Source organism: Asparagus officinalis, chromosome 7 (assembly GCF_001876935.1).
Source record: "Asparagus officinalis chromosome 7, Aspof.V1, whole genome shotgun sequence".
In the NCBI taxonomy this organism is placed as follows: domain Eukaryota; kingdom Viridiplantae; phylum Streptophyta; class Magnoliopsida; order Asparagales; family Asparagaceae; genus Asparagus; species Asparagus officinalis.
This window is the reverse complement of record NC_033800.1, coordinates 22654814-22679061: the sequence shown is the minus strand read 5'-3', so window position 1 is coordinate 22679061 and position 24248 is coordinate 22654814. Positions and strand designations below refer to the sequence as shown.

General features: G+C 37.7%; 2 protein-coding genes across 2 annotated transcripts; one reads left to right on the top strand and one right to left on the bottom strand.

Moving 5' to 3' along the window:
* On the bottom strand, positions 11235-15610 carry LOC109849247. Its single transcript, XM_020419059.1, has 5 exons — positions 15506-15610; positions 13268-13360; positions 13021-13119; positions 12506-12913; positions 11235-11496 (listed from the first exon to the last, which is right to left on the bottom strand). The coding sequence occupies exons 2-5, from the start codon at positions 13313-13315 to the stop codon at positions 11485-11487; spliced, it is 567 nt and encodes a 188-aa protein (XP_020274648.1). The 5' UTR covers positions 13316-13360; positions 15506-15610; the 3' UTR covers positions 11235-11484.
* Positions 20068-22277, top strand: LOC109850626 (transcription factor MYB56-like). The gene is made up of 3 exons (XM_020420678.1): positions 20068-20447; positions 21041-21490; positions 21928-22277. Exons 1-3 carry the CDS (start codon positions 20207-20209, stop codon positions 22152-22154), a joined length of 918 nt encoding a protein of 305 aa, XP_020276267.1. The 5' UTR covers positions 20068-20206; the 3' UTR covers positions 22155-22277.

The following is a 24248-nucleotide window of genomic DNA, read 5'->3' as shown; positions in this document are numbered from 1 at the left end:
GGATCCAATTTCTTTAGCCAACTTTCGATAATCGATGGGTGGTATGACCCCCTTCTGAGCCCGAGTATATTGATAGATTCCATCAGACTTACTTCGGATCTCTTTCAAGCTAGAGGACCGATCTATCTCTGCCTCATCAGAGTTAGGGATTGATGATCGCCTTATACTCACCATGTTAGAAGTGACTCCAAAGTACTCTTCTTCCGGAGTCGTCTTCTTGTCGTAACATCGTCGCTTGTACTGGTTTATCAAGGCGACGTTCATCTGTCGGCTGAATACTATCGGTTTGGCCGCATGTGAGCAGCATTGACATTCTGAGAAGACCACAGAAATTAGTCGTTCGCATTGGCATGAACGAGAGACCCGTATCGGTCTTTCTCTTGATATGAACTCTCTTAAGTTCTTTGCGGAGGCTTGAGATGAGTTACTCACTGATCGTGAGGTTTGAACTAGAACCCCAGTCTATGATTAGAGGGGACTGGCTCTTGGTAAACATGGATCTTCTTGAGATGCCTTGAATTCGTAGACTCTTTATGTCGGCCCATCAATCTAGTCCACGGTATACATCAAATTCTGTGTTGGGTTTCATTATTCGAGCCCACATATGTTGTTTAAAGTCCATGTTGGCCACCCTAAACACGACTTGACACATCACGTAAGAAATGTGAGGGTCGTGTTTGGATTGAAGAACACTGGACTGAGGTCTACGTTTTGCTGGTGAAACGCGCCTCTGTAGGCTGCGTTCTGGCTGGTCAAAGCAGTCCTGAGACTTGTGTTTTGGTTCCGGAACACTCTCTTAAGATCTATGTTTAGGCTTATTAACATGGTTTGGAGACCTGCATTTTGGTTCTGGAATGCACTCCTGAGAGTTGTGTTCTGTTTAGGAAACACATCCCAGAGAACTGTGTTTTGTTGTTGGAGTGCGTCTTCATTTTGATTTTGGAACGCTCCCTTAAGGGTTTCGTTTTAGTAGGATCACACGGGGTTCGTATTTGGGCTCATCAACATGAGGCTTGCGTTCTGAAGCAGAATCGCAGAGCTCTTGCTGAGGCTCACAAATGCGGGGCTCGCGTTAATTGAGAGATCAACTATCTCAGAGATAAGCTCGTTGCTAGGATCTTATCCTTCATCGAGCGACATTCTTCTTGACTTGTTTTAAGGCTTTTACAGCGATATCAGCTATGTTGATCGAGCTTGTCACCACAATGGGACTCTTGTGACCCGTTACCTACCGTGTTGGCGTGGGTGTGGAATCTTCAACTTGATTAATGAGTTTAACTGTGGCTGAGCCTACTCCTTCAAAGGAGAGGCTTTTTGAGAGATCTGGTCCAAAGGAGAGGACTTCCATTAGTATTTCGATAGTGGTTGGAGCTTTAGTCTCCTTAGAGACTTACAGATCTTGCGCATAGCCTTGGGGCTAAAGGATCCGGAGGAGAGTGTCTCCTTGTACTTGGCTTGATCAAACTCCACAACTAGAGTTTCGACCGTGGTTCCAGCATGGTTGACGTTTGCACCACCACTTCTTCATCATTGAAGCTTATCCCCAGCAGAGTCGCCATCTTTTGTTTGGTGAGAAAATTAAAAGAAGAAAATAGAAAACTGAAATTGTATTATTCTCTCTAATAGACTTAGAAAAAGAATGTGTTACAATTCTTTCGATGCAACCTCTCTAACAAACTTAGAAAAAGAAATTACAGTTCCTCTCAATTAGTTTCCCGATTTACAAAAGAGAGAAGGGATCGACGAGACCCTTCTTTTTGTTTAACCAGAGTTCTTTTCGGTGTCTATGGGAGTTCAGATCCTTATATCCCGTAGACGATCCGAACGTTTCGCCTCGTTGGAACATGGTATATTCCTCTTGATTTGATGTTGAGGAGAACTTGCATGGCAAATTTAAGAATAACTCTTAATGAGTTTTAGGAACTCAGAGCGAGTTTAAACTCTATAAAAGAGTTGATTAATTTAACCAAAAATTAGTTTCAAGCTAAGTACCAATGCTTCTTGTTGCTGAAGAATGCTCTCAGTTGTTGAAGGATAGATGTCGATCTCCTTAGAATATTTTCTAATCCAAAAATTCTAGCCAGCCGAAAATCAAAATTTTTTTAAGCCCTGAACTCGGTTGAGTTAGCTTGATATTTATAGAGGGACTTTGGGTGTAACTTCCCCTTAATCCGCTTCTTAATAGGGGCTTAATTGCCCTATTAATCAGGTGTAATAACCCCCTTAAACTCCCTAGATCGTGGGTAAAAAATGATTTTTGGAACCGTTTGAATCACGTTTGAATGGATCAAACGCAGGTCCTGCGTTGCTGGGTGTGAATCCTACGTTCGAATGCAGCGTTTGGAAGCTGCGTTAGCAGCTGGATTTGAGCTGTGTCCGTGGCTGAATTTGAGTTGCGTTGGTGGTTGATAACGCAGTGATTGCGTTGCTTTGACTCTGGAACGCGGCCACTCGTGTTTTATTTCTAGGATGCAGAGATGAATTATGCGTCTTGGATTGAAGAGATCGTTGACTTATAATCTCTTCTATCAGAGCGTCGCAAAGATCGTCATTTTGTAATCTTTGCTTTAGCTCCTTGAAATGTGAGAGTCGTCAAATTGCAACTCTCGCTGTTGATTGTGAAGACTGTTGAATCAGAGCTTTCATCGGTTATTGTGAAGGTCGTCAGATTGTAACATTCATCGATCTATGTATAAATTTTTAAATTGTAGCCTTCTGGAAGCCATCAAATTATAACTTTTATCATCGATGTTTGATGAGAATCAGCTATCTGCAGTAATTTTTAGATAGCCTACAACCCACATAATCTTTATGACTCATTAGATCCATGTCAGCTCTAAACACCTAATGTCATTTCCTCGTTAAATTACCAGATTATTCATTTTCTTCCATGGCCGACACCTGAAAGATATCTGCTGAATCAGCAACCTGACTGGACTCAGCCAAAGTCACATTCATACCCCCCTTTAATCTGCTATAAAAGGGAGATACATTGCATGGGGTAACTTCTTATGATTTTTGGCAACTTTGACTAACTACCTATACAACCTGTCTCATTTTTCTACTTAAGATCAAAATACTGACTTGATTGTCGGAGGAACAACCAGAGAACCCAACTCCGCCCTTATAGGATTTTTTCATGTGCACGAAAAAAATAGCGGGCTTTGAAACTAGTCATCTGAAGAAGTTTGAGGCCCCTAAACACTCTCATAACTCTAACATAAACCCCATGTTTGATAACTAACATCAACAAATATAGATTAACTGTTCGACGAAATGCCTATGAGAAATAAACCCAACATAAATAAATCTCTGAGTAAGGGCCAAGCAGTTAGAAGAGAAGAATATGTGGGTAGTGATTATTTAGACCTTGGAGGTGAGGTGGTGGGACTTGGATTGGGCCTAGCAAAGGAAGGGCAACGATGAGTCTAGAGTCAATGATGGTTATAGATTGAAGGAAGATGAGGAAGAAGAAGAACAAGAAGAACATGACAATGGGCAGCTAGTATTGTTCATGACGTCTGCCTATTTAGTTTTAGAATCAATGCCTTCTTCATTCTTAAAGCAATCAACCATTGCTAGCTAGTTTTTTTAGCTCATGACTTTTAATTTTATAATTTGCGGAGTTTACACTTGCAGAATGGAAAGATTACATAAAAGAATTAGATTTGAAAGGTCAAAGAGTTTATGTTACTATAATGATTACTGCCAATAAAGGTGGGCAAATCCTTACTTCATTGGCAAGGTATGATTATTTAATTTAGTCTATTGCTGATTTTTTGCTTAAATTTATATGTTAATTATTAAGGTTACAGTTTACTAGATAGGGATACACACTAGTTGTTAATCTTACAACATTGTTATTAAGATTATAGTTTAATTGTTAACAATACACGTTTATTATTAATGTTACAGCTTAATTATTAAGGATGCACATTAGTTGTTATGGTTACAATTTAATTGTTAGAGATATATGTTAGTTGTTAAGATTATAGTTAATTTGCTCATATGACCCATGTAAAGTAATCTTCTAGCGTGAGGTGCAGGAAATCTTTTCCTTTAAGAATAGATTTTATATACAGGTACACGTAAATCCCATAGTCATACCTATATATAAAGCAGTAAAAATCATTAGCAACGACTACCTACATTAACAAAATAAAAACTTTAACATCTATATTGTCACATTAACAACCAATCTATAATGTTTTCAACTAAGCTGTAACCTTAATAACTAAATTACAACCTTAACAATCGTTTGGTATAGTTAACAATTAAATTAGCAAGCTATAAGGTTGACAACTAATTTGTAAGGTTAACAACTAAGCTGTAACCTTAACAACTGCTCTGCAACCTAAACAAATAGACTTAAGGTTACTAACTAAGCTGTAACCTTAACAATTGTACTGTAAAGTTAGCAGACGATCTAAAACCACTTAATTAATGAATAAAAATTGAAAATGTTATAGTAATTGACTCATAAGTTTAATAACTAATAAGGTTAACAACCATCTCATAGGTTTAACAACTAACTTATAAATTTAATAACTATCTCATAAGTTTAATATCTAACTCAGAAGTTTAATAATCAAGATATTTTTTGCTAATCCATAAATCAAAGCTTCATACATATCTAGGCTCTCCATTCTTTAAACTTTTATTGCAATAACCAAATTCTTCACATTTTTTTACACAAAGTGTTAGTGAGCACATTGTAAGAGGCTATATAGAAGAAATCCCAATATCTTTCATCGTGTTGTATATCTTTTTAGGTAACGTCAATTGAACAACATAATACATATTTGGCTTGCTACTTCTCTCTTCTTACAAACATGAGACTCCAGTCTAAGATTAACACTACTACTTGCCTGAAATTAAAGTATCTTCCATCAATAATTTGTGCAACGAAGATTCATCTTTAGTTTCAATTTTATCTTCAATAATCTAACTAGACTCATTAAATCCCTTTAATCTTATTAATAACTTATTAAATCCCCTTTAATCAGGTTAGATCTGAGAGAGGAGGGATTCGACGGGCTTGAAGAGGTTGGTGGAGGAGAAGTGGGAGATAAGGAGGAGGAAGTTGGAGAGTGATGGAATTTGAAGAATGCAACCCTCTACACAAAGAAAACTTTTATTGATAGAATAGAGAATACAATACTTGTTCTTACAAGAACACCTCACTTTCACACAACTCCTTTATTTTGGTGGACACTCACACAAGGCTACACTACACACTCAAGCTCTCAAGCTCACTTCTTGCTTGCTTGCTTGCTTACCCAAATGAGAGCACAAGACCCCTATTTATAGTTGTTTAAGACGGCTAGGAAGTGTGTAGAAGAGTTAATCCTAGCCATACATTACTAAGAAGTTTCTAGAAGAATAAATAATAGCCATACACTTGTATCTTCCTAGAAACTTCATGGTAGATATTTTGTAGGATGTTACTAGAAAGAAGTTCTAGAAAGTTGTTCTAGAATAATCTAAGTTGGTGAGGAATTCTAATACTCCCCCTCATCACCAACTTTCATTTCTCACAAGTCCAAGCTTCTTCTTAAGCTTCAAAAATGTCTCTGTCTTTAGTGGCTTAGTGAAGATGTCAGTGATTTGATCTTCAGACTTGCAATATGTCAGCATCACAGTCTTCTTTTTAACTTGATGTCGGATGAAATAATATCTTGTCTCTATGTGTTTGCTTCGTCCGTGTGCTACCGGATTTTTGGCAAGGGCAATAGCTGACTTGTTGTCGATGAGGATCTCTGTCGGTGTTTCCTGTTGGTGTTGCAGTTCCTCCATCAGACTCCTGAGCCATATTGCTTGACATGCACATGCTGAAGCTGCTATGTATTCTGCTTTGCAACTTGATAGAGTGATGACAGACTGCTTCTTTGATGACCATGAGAATGCTGCTGATCCGATATTGAACATGTAGCCAGATGTGCTCTTTCTTTTATCTAAATCTCCACCATAATCGCTGTCGGTGTAGCCGACTAATCTCGAATCTGTACACTGTGTATAAAATAATCCTTGATCAATACTTCCTCGGACATACCTCAGAATTCTCTTGGCTGCATTGAAATGCTCTTGCCTTGGCTCCTCCATATATCTGCTCACCAGTCCTACCGCGAACACTATGTCGGGCCTGGTGATGGTTAGGTAGCGCAAGCTCCCGACTAAACTCTTGTATAGAGTTGGATCAATATAGCTTCCTGGTGTGTCTCGCCTCAGCTTCTGATTGTAGTTGCTCATGTTGAACTTCTGAAGGATATTCTTTGCATACTTCTTCTGAGAGATGAAGATTCCTTTCTCTAATTGTGACACTTCTACTCCAAGAAAGTATGACATTTCTCCAATGTCAGTCATCTCGAACTCCTTGATCATGTTCTTCTTGAACTCCTCGAATATTTTTGGATTGTTTCCGATGAAGATCATGTCATCCACGTAGAGACATACGATCATAATGTCTCCATCTTCTTCTTGGTATAGAGAGAGTGCTCATACGGACTCTGTTGGAATCCGTTCTTCTGGAAGTATGCATCGATTCTGGCATTCCATGCTCTGGGTGCTTGCTTTAGTCCATACAATACCTTCTTCAGCTTTTAGACCTTATCTTCTTGATTCTTCATCACGTACCTAGGTGGTTGCTCGATATAGACTTCTTCTTCTAGATAGCCATTAAGAAAGGCTGACTTCACATCCATTTGATAGATCTTCCACTGGTTCTGTGCTGCCAATGCGATAATGAGTCGAATGGTGTCGATCCTCACGACTGGTGCGAACACTTCTTCATAGTCAACTCCTTCTCGCTGATTATAGCCTTTTGTAACAAGCCTGGCCTTGTACTTCTCGATTCCTCCATCTTGATTTGTCTTTGTCTTGTACACCCACTTTACTCCAATTGGTTTATGACCTTCAGGTAAGGTAGTGAGCTCCCATGTGTCATTTCTCTTGATTGCCTCGATCTCGTCATCCATGGCTTTTCTCCACTTGTCTTCTTGAGCAGCTTCTTCATAGCTGACCGGATCACATTCTGCAAACAAGTAGAATACTGTGTAGTCATCCATCATCTCGACAGGCTCTGTATCGTCATACAGATCTCTTAGACTTCTCATCCTCCTTGTTGCTCCCCCTGAAGAGCTTCCTTCACTTGAGCTGGATGGTGATGATGTCGGCGTCGATGTTGAGGTTGATGGAGCTGGACTATTTGGTGGACTTTGTTCTGGTCTTCCAACCTCCTGCAAGTCATCATCATTATCTTCAAAGAACATACCTTTAATATTTTTATCTTCATCGGTCCATTTCCAATAATCTTCTTCATCGAACTCCACGTCTCTTGAAATGATCATCTTCTTTGTAATTGGATTGTAGAGCTTGTATGCTTTTGTCCTCCTTTCGTACCCAATGAATATGCACTTTTCTCCTCGATCGTCCAACTTCTTTCTTTTCTGCTCCGGGATGTGTGCATATGCAATACACCCAAACACCTTCAGGTGGTTGATACTTGGCTTGATGTTGCTCTACATCTCCAATGGTGTCTTGAACTTGACGCTCTTTGTCGGACATCGGTTGAGGAGGTAAACTGCACAATCCACGGCTTCAGCCCAGTAAGTCTTCGGCAGATACTTGCTCTTCAACATGCTTCTGACCATATCAAGAATGGTACGATTCTTTCGCTCTGCTATGCCATTTTGCTGTGGTGTGTAGACAGCAGTGAGTTGATGAATTATCCCATACTGCTTGTTGAAATTGTTGAATGTCTTCGAAGTGTATTCTCCGCCTCGATCTGATCGGAGCACCTTGATGTGGTACCCACTTTGCTTTTCTACCATCTCCTTGAATTCTTTGAATTTCTCCAGAGCTTCGGATTTCTCCTTCAGGAAATAAACCATTATCCCGTACTGCTTGTTGAAATTGTTGAATGCCTTCGAAGTGTATTCTCCACCTCGATCTGATCGGAGCACTTTGATGTGGTACCCACTTTGCTTTTCTACCATCTCCTTGAATTCTTTGAATTTCTCCAGAGCTTCGGATTTCTCCTTCAGGAAATAAACCCAAGTTTTTCTGCTATAATCATCAATAAATGTGAGAAAGTACCTATTTCCTCCAAGAGAGACGACTTCAAATGGTCCTGCAATATCCGTGTGGACCAATTGTAGCAGCTCTATTGCTCTTCTTGACTTTCCAACTTCGAAACTTCTTCTATGTTGTTTGTCCTTCATACAGCCTTCACATAGCTGGTTCGGATGGTTGATTTGCGGCAATCCTTTTACCATTTTCTCCTTCCATAGAAGATTCAGGCCACTGAAAGCGAGATGCCCGAATCGTAGATGCCAGAGCCAAGTCTCGTCTTTTATGATTGACTTCAAGCACTTGACAGGGTCAGCATGAATATTTAAGGTAAACAGTCTATTTCTAGACATGTTCACCTTTGCAATAACTTCATTTTTATTTTTAATAGTGAGGGCAAGGTCTTTTAGATGTATATCATAGCCTCTTTCAAGGAGCTGGCCTAGACTCAAAATATTATTTCGTAATGCTGGAACATAGTAGACATCAGAGATGTACCTGTTCTCACCCGTCTTTGTCTGGATCATTATATTACCCTTACCTTTTACTGGAATCTTTAACTGATCTCCAAAAGTGACATCTCCTTGTACCATCTCGTTCAGCTCGGTAAAGAACTCCTTGATACCGCACATGTGGTTACTGGCACCTGAATCTAGATACCAGATATCTTTATTCTTGCTTTCGCTCTCCTGGTATGTGAGCAGGACTGTTGAAGTGTCTGCCTGCTCCCTTTCTACAAAGTTACTTCTTTCTGCCACTTGATTTGATTTCTCCCAACATTCGTAGCTGAGATGACCGTATCTCTTACATTTATAACACTATGGTTGAGATCTGTCCTCATGGTAACTTCTTCCTTGTCCTTGTCCTCGTGTGCCGCAACCTCGTCCTCTATCGAATGATCGTTCACGATCTTTATTTCGATCTTGATTTTCATGGCCTCCTTGGTACTGTCTCCTACGACCTTGCTGGAAGTTTGAGCCACCTCGAAAGGAGCCTCTGCCTCTGTATCCTCCACGTCCTCTTCGACTATCTTCTTTGATAGTCATCTTACTCTGCAAGGCTTGCTCTAGATTCTCCGCTTGATTTGAACTAATGTTTATATCTTGTTCATAAGCTTGTAGAGAACCTTGCAGCTCATCGATCGAAAATTCGGAAAGGTCTTTAGACTCTTGTATTACCGGAATAATATATTTGAATTTAGAGTCTAAAGTCCTAAGTATCTTCTCCATAATTCTTACATCACTAATTGCTTCTCCATTTCTCTTCATTTGATTAGTTATTGTCTGAACTCTACTAAAATAGTCCGATATTGATTCTGTAGCTTTCATCTTCAAATTTTCAAATTCAACTCTTAATGCTTGGAGGCGTACCTTTTTGGCTCTTTCCGCACCTTGATAGGATTTTTGTAAAATCTCCCATGCTTCTTTAGAGGACAGGGCATTAGAAATCTTCTCAAACGCTGATTCATCTACGCCTTGGAATATTAGGAACAAAGCTTTTTTATCTCTTTTTCTGACCTCATTTAGCTCACTCTTCTGTGTAGCGGTGAGAGTTGTTTCTGCTGCAAGTGACTCTGGTTCAGTGTAGCCATTCTCCACGAGCTCCCACAAGTCTTGCGAGCCGAGCAAGACTTTCATCTGGATACTCCAGTTGTCGTAATTGGTCTTCATCAGCTTCGGAATCTGTGGCTGGATCATGTTCGCCATCTCGTACACGAGCACCTTCGTGATGGAATTTGAAGAATGCAACCCTCTACACAAAGAAAACTTTTATTGATAGAATAGAGAATACAATACTTGTTCTTACAAGAACATCTCACTTTCACACAACTCCTTTGTTTTGGTGGACACTCACACAAGGCTACACTACACACTCAAGCTCTCAAGCTCACTTCTTGCTTGCTTGCTTACCCAAATGAGAGCACAAGACCCCTATTTATAGTTGTTTAAGAGGGCTAGGAAGTGTGTAGAAGAGTTAATCCTAGCCATACATTACTAAGAAGTTTCTAGAAGAATAAATAATAGCCATACACTTGTATCTTCCTAGAAACTTCATGGTAGATATTTTGTAGGATGTTACTAGAAAGAAGTTCTAGAAAGTTGTTCTAGAATAATCTAAGTTGGTGAGGAATTCTAATAGAGAGGTGTGGCAGTGGCCGGAGAAACACAATAAATTCCTTAAATCTCATTATCAACTCATTATATCCTCCTTATTCGGGTCGGATCTAAGAGAGGATGGATTCGATGGTCTTTTCGAGGTTGGTGGAGGAGAAGTGGGAGATAAGGAGGACGACGGTGGAGAGGTCATGGTAGTGGCGGAGTAACTCATTAATCCCATAAAGATCATTATCAACTCATTATATCCGCTTTTATTGGGTCGAATTTAAGAGAGGAGAGATTCGACAGTCTTGAAGAGGTTGGTGGAGGAGACGCAGAAGACAAGGAGGAGAAAGATGAAGAGAATGGGGGGAAAGAATTTATGGATCAATGATGAGTTAGTATTGTACAATGGGGATTAACATACTTGCATCTTTATTTAAGAGGTGAGTCACTCTTTGACTTATTCTTGGTAGTAGGCACATTCCATTATACGAATTGCACTACCACATTTGAGGCCTATGGGGACGGTTCTGAACCGTCACCCTAGGCATGGAAACCGTCACACTAGGTCTATGGGGACGGTTCTACATCCGTCTCATTTGCAGCCGTGCCCGTAGGTCTAATGGGACGGTTTATGCTCCTAGTGCAACGATTTGTAAACTGTCCCCAATAGTACCATAAGGGAACGGTTGTTCTAAGGGGTCGGTTCTTAGTTTAGAGCAAGTGGAACGGTTGTATATCAAGGGGAACGGTTTTTAGGTTCTAAGCAACGGGAACAGTTTGATAGCAAGGGGAACGGTTTTTAGGTTCTAAGCAATGGGAACAATTTGATAGCAAGGGGAACGGTTTCTATGGGGACGGTTTTTATACCAAGGGGGACGGTTTCGAGCTTGACCTAAGAGGACAGTTATATTGTCTATGGGAACGGTTTTGTTTGTGATCTATGCGGATGATTTTTATACCAAAGGGGACGGTTTTCATTTTTTACTGATCAAAACAAATCACCCAGATATCACACATCAGTCCCTCACATACAAAGAAACAATAGTCCAAGTTTTACACACAAACTAACCAAACTTTAGCCTTAATATAATGAACAATTCATTACAACGAAGAACAATATTATAGCAATAGGATTGAGATAATTCTTCACAAGTTTTACACAAAAACTTACCAAATTAAGCACATATCACAAATCCTCCATGATTAAAACAAAGAGCTACTACTTAATCAAAAGGTCAAAATGTCTCTATTGAGACGATTAAGTTCTAAATCTTCACAACAAATAAATCCCCCAAAGAGCGACAAGCATGGATCTTCAGATGTTTTCCTGCGTACATCAAGATAAAAAGATGAGTAAGCACAAGTATCAAACCCTTCAAAGTAAATGTATAAAGTTATCAAGTCATTTACAACATAGAAATTATTAAGTCATTTATAGAAAAGATTAAGGAGGGTTATAAACTACCCCAGTTGCCCTAGTTATAGTGATGGACAAAAGAATATGGCAAAAGTTAGTTTATCCATAGAAGTGTCTTCTGAAATGTTTGAAGCCTTGTATATCATATCTAGATCTCCACCTAGCTCCATATAGATTTTTATTAGTATAACAATATGACAGAATAAGTGTATGTACAGTATATATGTGAGAATATTAGTACAGGTAGCTTTAAATCACAAGAGACCACAGATGCATAATAGAGAGAGAAAAAGGGAATGCTCATAGCTGTTATAACAATATACTGACTTAGATGGATTGATAAGTTGAAATTAGAAAGAAACTAATGGGGAATGCTCATAGCTGTTAAAGTTTTGGGCTTGCACTTGATGATGGGAATGGTACTGAGATACGATGGTCTGAACTCACATACATTAGTTCAATCAGTTGAGAATTCCATACGTAGAGCTGAATCTAAGTTTGACTAGATAAAGTTAGAAACTGAAATACTAAAAAAAAAATCAAGACAAAAAATAAGTGATGTTATTGAAGACAAGAAACCATATGGTAATAAATGTGTTGCGTACTAGTAAAACTGAGGTTTAATTAATGGGAGGCCCTATATTCAAGATCAAACCATGACTTATATAATGAAATTAAGAGTAAGCACAAGTAGAATAGAAGAGACACGGATGATAGAAGGATAAAGGTCATTAGAGTCATAACTTATTGCATGAAATGGACTGTATGTGTCTCTTTAGAGCCATAACTTATTGCATGACGATCATATTTAGGTATATAACACCTCATTTAAATGTCGAACTAAGAAGCAACCAATCCAAATCATGTTGTCATAATACACAAAAAAGAAAAAGAAAGATATAACAAAAGAAAAAACTACCTCATTTCGTGGCTGATGGCTGCTTGCAGATGAGCGAGGATGATCATGATTTCGAACACTACCACCTTGCTCAGGTGATCTTGTGCGTGCAATAAGTCTTGCAATAGCCGCCGGATCAATTGTTTGCCCAAGTGTTTCAGTCAAAAGCTCAGCGAAACCATGAACCAAGTCTGCCTTCTGCTCTTCAAACTTTTTTGTCAACTCTTGTTCAACTTTTTGTGATATAGTTTGAACAACAGATTCTGGAACTTGCTCCAAGGGATCCATGATCTTTTTATTTTTATTCTGGAGCATGGTTTTAGTGACACCCCTCCCCTTAAGACGTACACGTCCAGGATGTTCATCTTTCTTGACTAAATCCCATGCATCATCATCTTCATCTTGAGATTTGAGTTCTTCTAAAGCACCCTGCATTAGCAAAATTTATATTTAGTTGCTATGCATGTTATATGAAAATTAGGACCTAAAAAGCAATATATGAATATTAATATTTAGGAAATATGGCACATTCTTACTATCAAATTGATTGTTTTCTCTCCTTGTGGATTTATCTTCTTTTTACGGGTCTCAATAAACATTTCAGCTTCACTTGGAGGTCTTCCCAACTCATTTTCCTATAATAAAGACATGATAGTTAAAATATTGATAAATACATTTTTCCTATAATAAAGACATGATAGTTAAAATATTGATAAATACATTAAAAACAAACAAAAAGAAAGGATACTGTTAATAAGGAACATTAAAAAAAAATTGAAATACCATTTTTAGGCGAATCCTCGCAAAACTTATTGTCCCCATAGTGTGCATATATTCTAGACCTTCACGATTTGCTTTGTTGGTCTCACTTGTTTTCTACACATATAGAAGGAACGTGGATTTAAAAAACAACCAGACCATTAGTATGAAACGATAAACGAGTGAACAAGAAACGATAAACGAGCCTATAACTCCTGTAAGTATGAATTCAATAATTATATGCAACATAATAAAATACATAAGGGTTTGTCCATGTCCAGGTCCAGTGTAGTAACACTGGAGCAAGTTCACTAGTAAAAAGATGTCCAGCCCCAACAGGTGTATACAACTGTTGGGGCTGGTTTTATAAACTAAATTCTTGGAAAATGGTGGTGGTGGAATGTTCATAAACTCTTGCTTTTTCCATTGCCAGAGCGAAGAACAGGTAGCTGGTTTGCACCATTATCCCCAAAAGTGCACAATAAGGTACTGCAGCATTACAATTAAGCACATATATCAAATATAAGCATTACAGTTGTTCCATCTAAATGCTAACTATAGTTGTTGCTGGGTGGTTATATTATCAAAAGTTTGGAGTTATAGACATTGAGGTGCTTACATAACAAGATAGAGACAAGATAGGAATATTCTTGATTAAAGAAATGGCATTGTATATTGGTTGGGGTTAGGTGTTGTCACGATGTTCTCTTTGAACTACATGGATCCAATAATTGATTAATAGGATGATATTTACAAGCATAGGATGATATTTACAAGCAAAGAATTAAGAAACGTTGCTAATCTTAAGCTCACTGGCATCTACAATTCTATGTAGTTTGTTAAACCTGGCAATAATTATGTAAAAACATCATTAAAACATTCTCCAGTAATTTAGCTATCTTAGATCAAATTCTCAACATTCTCCAGTAATTTAGCTATCTTAGATCAACATTCTCAACATTCTCATAATATTAGGCATGTTTCCAGCATACTAATTAATTTTCCAGTGATTCATTCTCCTTAGTGACCTTTCAACAAAATACACTTTCTCATAAGTTGTACTTAAATATTCCCAACAAACTTTTCTCTAGATTTCCAATTAATTATGTTTCTTCCACAAGTAAACCACATTATATTTACATGGTTCCTTACGTAATAAGCAAAACACTGTAAGTTAGAGACTTCAACATGATGTCACTATAAGAAATGCTTAGTTACCTGCAGTTCACGCATTTAAATGTCTTTATCCAATTCTCTGATTACATACTTGAAATAGATTTTAATATCACAATTACCCTTATTTTTTTCCTTAATCTGGCATATTTCTTGTACTTAGTTTAATGTCTTTATCACAATTACCCTTACCAGCAGCAGCATCAAACTCAGCAGTTGGCCGTGAGAGAAGTGTTTGGTACTTAGTTTAGAGATTGGTGTAGGATTAGATAGTGGTTCTGACCATAGGGGTAAAATTTGTGGACATGTCTGTTTCAATTTAACAATAACTGAAACTTCTTTTAAACCCACTCTGATTATTACTGATTAATACTGCAGAACACTGGAAGTTCATGGGGGTTTAGTGTAACTTAACATTCATAAACCTATACTATATTATACAAAGTTTTGCCAATTCCTTTCCTACTTTAGAAATGGCAGCTTCTGGTATTACTTGAATGTCCATAGTTAACAAAGCAGGTAGGTAAACATTTCTGACTTCTTCCATGCTTCGACAACTCTTAACACAATCTGAAACACATTTTTATTAGCAAATGATATGTTATTGTGTTCCTATATGTATCTGAGGAACTCAAATATATTCTTTAATTAGTAATCACACTGAATTATACATTATGAGCAAAATATATATATGATTTCTGAACTGGTGAATTACGGGTGCATCATGCATGAGTATCTTATTAGATGAGGAACACTAACAATAGACTATTTATCCTAGTTATTAACTCAGCATGCTAATATTTTAAGCTTATAGGGATAAAGCCTGTTAGAATATTATTTCCACGTTTATACATTTTCCCAACTCTAGGTAGTCAATCATTTGTAGTTACCTCTGAGGAATAACAAGAAAAAGGTTTACAGAAAATTTTAAATAAAAATACATAGCACTAATTAAGAAGTGAATTTAGAAGTGAACCTAATCAAATATTATTATTATAACTTAACTACTCATAATACCACCAAGCTTCCTGTAAACATGCGTGAAACAGATAATATAGAGAAGAGTGCTTGTTGTGAAGCATAATTGACCTTTGATTGTTCGGAGTTCCAGAATTTGAGCAAGGCTTTAAATTCTATTTCAGGTATAGTATTTGGCCGTGTCTTTAGTCTTTGTTTGTCATTTTTGAACCCGTCAAAATAATCCCATTTTTTTCTTTATCTTTTTCTTCAACTTTGTGCCAATTTTCCTTATCCAGAGGTGCAAAACTTGAGTTTCTTCCAAGTGTGCCTAAGAAACTGCTAAGTTCACTGCATGCCTTATCTGACGGTCCGATAGGTTGTCCATATCCATTTAAAAAAATAACTTGTCGATCATGGACACTTCGTGCATGAATTTTTTCACATTTAGTTTGCCCTCGATATTTTTTGGGTTTGTCTACCACTTTATTGGCTACCTGTCTTGCTGGTTGTTCCCTTAAATCCTCACCTCCTTCAGACTCGTTTATAGAATCCTCCCAAATATTTTCCTCTTCATCTTGCTCATCATGTTCACTAACATCTCCTTCAGCATCTTCTATGAAATCCTCTCTAATATCTTCATCTTCATCTTCTATGTTGGCCGAGTGTTCTCCTCTTGCTATCACCTTTATTTGTGCATGATTGTGGTGTCGTGCCTTACTAAATTGTCCCTTTTGCTCTATGATTTTTTTTCGAATATCTCGCTCCGCGTTTTCTATTTCATCCAACATTTTCTCCTCTCTTGATTGTCTCATACGGATCATTTTCTTCTTTGTCTGCACCTCTAACTCTTTTCTTTGTATTGCAATATTTCTAGCAGGTGGTTCACATATATTGGGCGCATGCTTTCTCATACTATCCATATTATTTACCCGATTATGTTCTTTTGGGCGCACTTGTGGACATGTCGTTGCCATATTTGTAATCTGTTTCGGAGGATAAAAGATCCTTTTTGGCTTCTTTTTGTCACCACGCTCACATTCTGTGCTCGTAACCTACAAACAAGGAAAAGAAAAAAAAATTAATACATTTAGAGAAAGAAACTTAGAATATACAATAAAAACTCAACCCAACTTGCCTCAAATGATCTCTTCTGTTTTGAAGAGGTTGACACAGAATTTTTTTCTGCTTCCATGTTTTTTTTTGTTTGTTCCCTGGTAACTCCAAGGACAAAAGATACGTTAGAGGATAATCCGTAATCCATTCCATCAAAATGAATATGGATAAAGATTGGGTATTAGGAGAAACACATGCTTATGCAAAAGCGGATATGAGGAAAAAGATTAGACTGAAAATGTATAGGCTACATGGTAGAAGAACTTTGTAAATAAACAAAAAAATTCCAGATTAAAGTTCATCGACATTGTAATTGTGCGTTTGTCTTTGCGAAATAAAAATATATTTCATGATATATGATTTATGATTTTCTGTGGACACAAGGACTCTTTGATCTTCCTGTCCAGGTATTTTATTAGTTTGATTAATAGTCTACCTGATTCTCTGACAGATTTGATTCTCAACAGAGGTAATTTCGATTAGTTAAGAAAACTCACCAGCAAGACTGTCATTGACCTGCTTGTTTTTCTACCAAGTGTAGTTGAGACCAGAAATTATTTTTGGTCTAGAGGGGGTGAAGACTCTAGAAAGTTAAAATTTGACTCTGAGACGTGTGCATATCTGTATGAACCTACCTTTAATAACATGAGCAATGCATGGTAGAAGCACCCATTAACATTCTTAGCAGATTAACATGCGAAGTTCAGAGAATGACATCAGATATAAATTTTAAGACACATTATATGTACATGCATATACATGGTAAAAGCACCCATTATTGCTGATTAACGATGAATCCAAAAAACATTGAAGGTGCATGGATTTTGAAGAGGTTAATCCTTCAAATATGATTGTTAGTTACAAAATCATAACCTGTAATCTTGCAAAAATTCTGCGTTCTTTAAACTACTAATTCATACTCAAATCAAAAAGAAAATGACAAAGTCTACTCAACCCATATACTCAAAACATAAAGTTCAAAGCTCATTTCTTTCAAAACATACAGAAAGTCCCATGTCTTTTGCGTGCACTTTATATGCACTTCAAAGTTGTGTTAAAGATTAAAGATTATAATTTAATGATGTTACATTCTCTTTTGCAAATTGAGTACTTTTTTCTAATGTGTCATGCGGATTTGAACACGTGAAAACTTTGATGTTAACTATATTGATATTACTTCTGCAACATTAAACGTGAACTCTAGTAACTTGAGTCCCTTGACCTTTCAGTATAATTCACATCCAACTTAATAAGTGAAATATTCAGTAATTTAGGTTTACAGAAGAAAACTTGGAAGATTTCTGCGAGATGTGCAGGCTTTATCTAATTGAAACCCTAGTTTGATGAAATCCCTAATTTGTGAAATCAAATAAAATTTTCATTAAATAGTGAAAAAAGAAAAATTAAAACCCTAGTTAGATGATTGAAAAGGAGATAGATATTTACCCCAAATCGCAGGATGCTTGAGAGGGGATGGCGACGAGAGGCACGACGGAAGGGGGAGGTGCGGCGGACTGGGGGAGTCGACGAGAGAGAGGCACGGTGACCGGGAGTCGACGGCGAACGGAGGGAAGTCGACAGAGAGGAGAGTGCGGCGGTGGACGGGGAGTCGTACGAGAGAGAGGCACGGCGGACGTGTGTAGGAGGTCGGCGAGAGGCTTGGGGAGGCCACGACGGGACGATAGTCGTACGAGAGAGAGGAAGCGCGGTGGATGGGGGAAGGTCGAGCGAAGAGAGAAGCGCGGCGGATTGCGTGGAAGTGGAAAACCCTAGAATCGATGGAAGAAGCCGCCGTGGGAGTGGAAAACCCTAGAATCGATGGAAGAAGAAAAGGTGAAGTTTTATTCGATGGATCGGGTGAGCAGACACAAATATAAGTTAATATTCCTTTGTTAAAATTTGGGCGCGAACATAAAAGCCTATAATAAAACCGTCCTATTAGCCCATTACTGTGTTTTTTTTGCAAGCCCAACTCTAGCGCAACGTTTTATTTTAAAGCGTTGTTTTATACTCTATTGTGACGGTTGGAACCGTTCCCTTAGGAGGCAAAGGGGACGGTTTTAAACCGTCCCCAAATAACCGTCCCTGTATACCTATTTTGTGGTAGTGTTGGGATTTTAACCCATTCTATACCAAGTTTGATCTAAACCAGTTTAGTTCTAAATCGGGAATGATAACAAAAAGAGTTTAAGTTGTTGTCCCTATTTCTATCAAACAAAGGTTAGGACTTAAAACTTACTTTTGTTCTACTAAATCACTTTTAAACTAACTTGCAAAACGAACTCTTAACTCATTAAAATTTGGCCACATTTGACTTTAGGATGGTCTTGAACTGAACTGGTTTAATTGTGGACAACTATACCATTTCTGGTCCACTTTTAAGAATTAACAAAACACTTTAAAATCGGACTAGGTTAATACATAATCTAGTTCTAATAAGTTGTGAAACACACCACTACTAGATTACCAAACGTTGATGTCAGATTTCAAATAGGGAACTTTAGTGTGGGTTATGTTTAGTTTTAGGGTTCCTTAACTTATTCGATGGTTGGTTATGGAGCAGAGAGTTCAGTCCCGCTTAGAAAAAGTACGTACGAGGATGGGAGCTGGGATCTCCGGTAGTTCCTCCGACAGTCAAGTCAGTAGTGAGTTTAACTGGAGGAGAAAATTATGATTGTAGTGCGTTTATTTGTAAAAGATTGCTTATCTGTGTGTAGTAGATAGTGCGCCTATTTATAGCAAATTTAGGAGGGTAGTTTTATAATTTCGACGGAGTCTAAGCAGACAGCTTATTCGGCCAATACTTTACAAGTGTGGGCTGCGAGTGGCATGAGTCACCTATGCGATTAATGTGATGATGACACTTATGACAATGTCCGATGTGTCATTAAGACTTTTGGGGTCGGTGTAATGATGATTCTGACCATGTATTTAACATGACAATGATCAATTGTTGGCGTGGAGTTCGAGAATAACCACCTTTCATCTCAGTTTTGCAAGTGGTCGATAAGAAGACGTCTTTTGATTTGGCCAGTTTGGATTGAGAGCTTCTCGACTGGGTTTTATAAAATGAAGAGGCATAGAGCCGTCTTAAACTACGAGGTCAAGTGAGGATGCTTTTCTGATCGATCTTCTTAGTAAGGGTTAAGTGATGACTTTGCTGGACTCTTCCTACATAGGGTCAAGTTGGAGATGATGCATAGTTAATTCGGGATGCGTGTTGACTCTTAAAAGAAGATTAATACTTAGTCATTTCTATGTTATAACACCAAATAAGTTCACGTGTGACTAACACAACTAAAAGATCGTGCAGATCCATCGCCATCATGGTAAAAATTCTTTACACATTATCTTCAACTTTACTACCTCCAAAAATCAAACTCATTTCACTTTTCTCTGTTTTCGAAAACGCCTCTCTCTCACATAAACTTTCAACTTTCAGTTTCACTTTTGAGAAAAGCCAAGAGGAGAGAGGACGAAAAGAGACAAGAGAATCCTGTTGGTATTGTCCAGCGTCGTGCACAGAGGCCAGAGTCACTTGCAGTTGTGCTATAAGACAATGGCCCCTCTGCAGACTCCCAAGACCACACGTGTGTATGCTTCCGTTTCTTTTCTCTTTCTTTTCCCCCACTCGTGCACATTCAAAGTACTCTCAACTTATTAACTCAAGAGAGAGAAAGTGAAGAGGAGAGAGAGTGTGTCTGAGAGTTTCATGAAATGGGTTTCTTCTTGCAAGGGGAGAGCAGTAGTGGGCAGAGATATGAGATGGGTCTCTTGATGAGAGATGAAGGAGAAGGGCAAAATGGGAATAATGAGGAGAAAATGAAGAGGGAGTACTCAAAGTTTTGTGCTAGAGGGCATTGGAGGCCAGCTGAGGATGCTAAGCTCATAGAGCTTGTAGCTCAACATGGCCCTCAGAACTGGAATCTTATCGCTCAGAGTCTTGAAGGCAGATCAGGTATTTTAAAAAATGTAACTTTTTTCTATTTAATCAGTTGAAGGGGTTAAAAGTCTTTGCTTCGAAGTTTTCTAGTTACTTTGTTTTTGTTAAAATTGCGCATTCATGAGTCCCACTTGAAACAGGTGCTATTGATAAATTCCATATTCTCAGGGGGTTTCAATGCAAATGATAAATTAGGATAGAAGGTGATTATTAAAAATAATTTCTACTTTTAGAAAAAATAATTCTCATCAAATGCATGAAGTTATAGATTTTTTTTTTAAAGTAACTCAGAAAATGTATTAACTAGCAAAATATATATATAGAATATTCACAAGGATTGTCAGAGTAAATAACCTTTTCAAGTAAATAGCAATGTTTTCGCAGAAGAAGAAAGGAAGATGATCGTTCAGTCGGACGATAAGGAGTTTATTTCAATTTATGAAGTTATAAGCATTGATGGGTATAACTTTCACTTCAATTTATTAATTTTGTTATCTGTATTATCATCATTTTCTAATAATCCTTTCAATGAGCAAAAAGCTAGAAAACATATAGCTAGCTGCCACTATTAAACACATTAACCATCAAATGGTTAATTCCTTCAACAGGAAAGAGCTGCAGGCTAAGATGGTTCAACCAACTGAACCCAAGAATCAGGAAGCATCCCTTCACTCAAGAGGAAGAAGAAAGACTGTTGGCGGCCCAACGGGCCTTCGGCAACAAATGGGCCTTGATTGCCAGGCTTTTCCCGGGGAGAACAGACAACGCAGTGAAGAACCACTGGCATGTGATCATGTCGAAAGAGCACAGGAGTCAGAGGAGGAGATCAAAGCATTGCATCAAAAGCTCTGTCTCAAATCCTCCACCATTAATCCACTGTTTATTTCCAAATAATGCAGGGGTCATCAATGGGATTAATTACAATGAGTTTAGTGGAGAATCAAGTAACAGCAACAGATACGAGTCTGTGTCAACTTGCACTGATCTCTCTCTAAATTCCACTAGTAGAGCTGGTTTTGGGCTAATTAAAAGCTATAGCTCTCAGTTGCAACAACATGGTATGCTCATTATCTTCTTGGTTTTCTATTGTCCATTAATATGATGAAACTGGATTAAATATCCAGAACAGGTTTATGTATGTATGCATGTAGACATGTTAATGCCTAAACTAGTTGGATTCCAAGGACCAGTTTTACAACTTGAGGACTAATCCAGAACTAGCCAAATCTAAAACTATTTATGATCGGGGGTTCGGTTATTGGTGAAAAAATTGGCCTAACAAAATATGGTTAAGTCCTGGTCCTGTTATTTGCTAAACTAGTATTGATTATAGTCTGCGTACTGTTTCACTTAACCTGGTTATCTCAAGTAGCCAAACACTACATTAGCAAAATTTAATTTATCAAAATGGAGCTTATCCATTTCAATACACCCTGCAAAGTTCTTTGATGTGCCTTTTCTCCCTTTTGTTGATGGCTTTGTGAAATTTCCGCAGGCTTTGCTGATAAGTGTGCAAGAAGTACAGGATGGTATGGGGATGCTTTGAGATTGGTGTCAGGTGTTGATCAGTCTGGTTATTCTGATTCCCACTCGGAGGCCTCAGCAGCTGAATCAGTGGTTAGCAACATGAGCAATAATGGAGCTGTGAATGGAGACAGGGAGCATGAGAGCGAGAAAATTGGCTTCCCCTTCTTTGATTTTCTGGGTGTTGGAGCAATGTAAGAGGCCAAAACTCAATCGAAGGGATGTATAGGGTTAAAGTAGAAGGTAGAGATCAGAGTTCTTTGTTGTGGGAAACTGTTTGTAGTTCTTTGTTTCTTTAATCGAGGAGGTTTATGATGCTAATTAGGAGGCGGAACAATTTAAAGTTTAATTTCAAAACCAAAATTGCAATGTGATACTATTGATATATAAAATGGATCATGGCAAGCAGGGGTGCGCAGAAGTATTCACGTCTGTGAATATATATCTATCCGTACGCATTAGGAAATTGATATGGTCACTGAATATTTACATCTAATAGAATATGGCTATACATATAGATAGGCTAAATATCCATATTGGTATTTTAATTCCACCCCAATTTCCAACAAGATATTTTAAATAGGCAAACCCGCTTTAAGACATTTTAATTGATCCAACTAATCAATAAGACATGTTTTCTCGTCGGCGGACAAATTTCCGACGAGATCTTGCCACGTGCATGGCACGTGATGTCTCAAAACTCATTTTTAGCAGCGGCGACGGCAACAATCTCGTCATATTCAGCCCAAAGTAGGATAAAATAACGGTTATGACGCCGCCTGAGATCGCTAACCCCATCGAATCGGCTGAATATGACGAGATTGTTGCCATCGCCACTGCTAAAAACAAGTTTTGAGACATCATGTGCCATGCACATGATGAGATCTCGCCGGAAATTTGCCCGCCGACGAGAAACCATGCCTTATTGGTTAGTTGGATCAATTAAAATGTCTTAAAGCGGGTTTGCCTATTTAAAATACCTTGTTGGAAATTAGGGTGGAATTAAAATATCAATATGGGTATTTAGCCCAACTATAAAGTTCTTAATTAGGAGCTTGTCAAATTAAATGCTCTTCAAATAGAATCGAATAGGAGTCTGAGTGTAGAACCTCTTGTGTAGCAGATAGTTTAATGTTGTGAGGGAAAAAACATTCATTTAGATGGGATAGAGGATGCCTGAAAGATGAAGTTAATTAGGTTGCAATTGTTGATGCGTTATTATGTAATTGGTTTTATGCAATCCTAGCTACTACATGAATAAGGTTTTTTTTACTGGCATTTACAAAGCTATGTTGGCTTTTATTGCTATTATGTGTTATTAAGGTATGTCAGCAGGTTGATGAAGTTATGTTGCGCATGTTCTTATCTATATGACTAAAAAAAAATTTATAATTCATATTTATTGATGAGTTTTTGTTTATGATGTGATTACTATCTAATGCGAATTTCTGCTCTCAGAGACATTGCTAAGGCAACTAACTTTTGGTTTTGCTTTGGTTTAATGTTTACAAATTTTGAAAGGAATGGATTTTACTTGAGTTTGATCAGTTTTATTGAAGTAGAGTCCAACCATGTTGTATTAATGATTCATGTGCATTATAACAGTATAGTATAAAGGTGAGTACTTGTTCATATGTACGTATGTATGTATGTATGTGACATGCATCTTATCTTTTATTTTTCTTGTTTAGTTTCAGTTTCAGCAAATTTTTTAGTTAATATAAATGACATGTTCATATGTACATGTGACATCTTATATTTTTTATGTATTATTATTATATTATTTATTTATTTTATCTTATTTTTTGTTTAGTTTCAGTTTCAACAATTTTTTTTAGTTAATATATTTTAATGCCAAGGGACATCGATAAAACATACTCGGAGATAAAGTAGATCCTAATTAATTTATTCAAGGGACTAACATGCAGGCCAAATTTTAGAAAACCCTTGCATGATTTGAGGAAACCTCTGCAAATTCAGATTTGAGGGACTAATATCAAATTATGTAAGATCTAATATCTAGAAACAGCCATCATAAAAATCCAAATAGTTTGCAATATTAATTTGTTCAAGTATAGATTGATGCCAAAAATCATGAATGAGAGAATGAGTATGCCTCACGCGAAAGGCATGATAAGTTGAAATAGCAGGGAAGTAATTGGGTTAATTTCACAAAACCACCCTGAACTTTAGGGGGTATTGCACATAATCCCCTAAACTTTCTTTATCTCACGTTCCCCCACCCGCGAACTTTGCGGTGTCTTACAAAAAAATTTCTTACCGGAATCCCCT

Coding starts and splice junctions, on each gene's coding strand:
- LOC109849247 (XM_020419059.1), bottom strand. CDS start 13,315: ATGCACACTATGGGGACAATAAGTTTTGCGAGGATTCGCCTAAAAATG. Junction 13,120..13,267: donor CGAGGATTCGCCTAAAAATG/GTATTTCAATTT, acceptor TCTTTATTATAG/GAAAATGAGTTGGGAAGACC. Junction 12,914..13,020: donor AGAAAACAATCAATTTGATA/GTAAGAATGTGC, acceptor TTGCTAATGCAG/GGTGCTTTAGAAGAACTCAA.
- LOC109850626 (XM_020420678.1), top strand. CDS start 20,207: ATGGGTTTCTTCTTGCAAGGGGAGAGCAGTAGTGGGCAGAGATATGAG. Junction 20,448..21,040: donor GAGTCTTGAAGGCAGATCAG/GTATTTTAAAAA, acceptor TTCCTTCAACAG/GAAAGAGCTGCAGGCTAAGA. Junction 21,491..21,927: donor CTCTCAGTTGCAACAACATG/GTATGCTCATTA, acceptor AAATTTCCGCAG/GCTTTGCTGATAAGTGTGCA.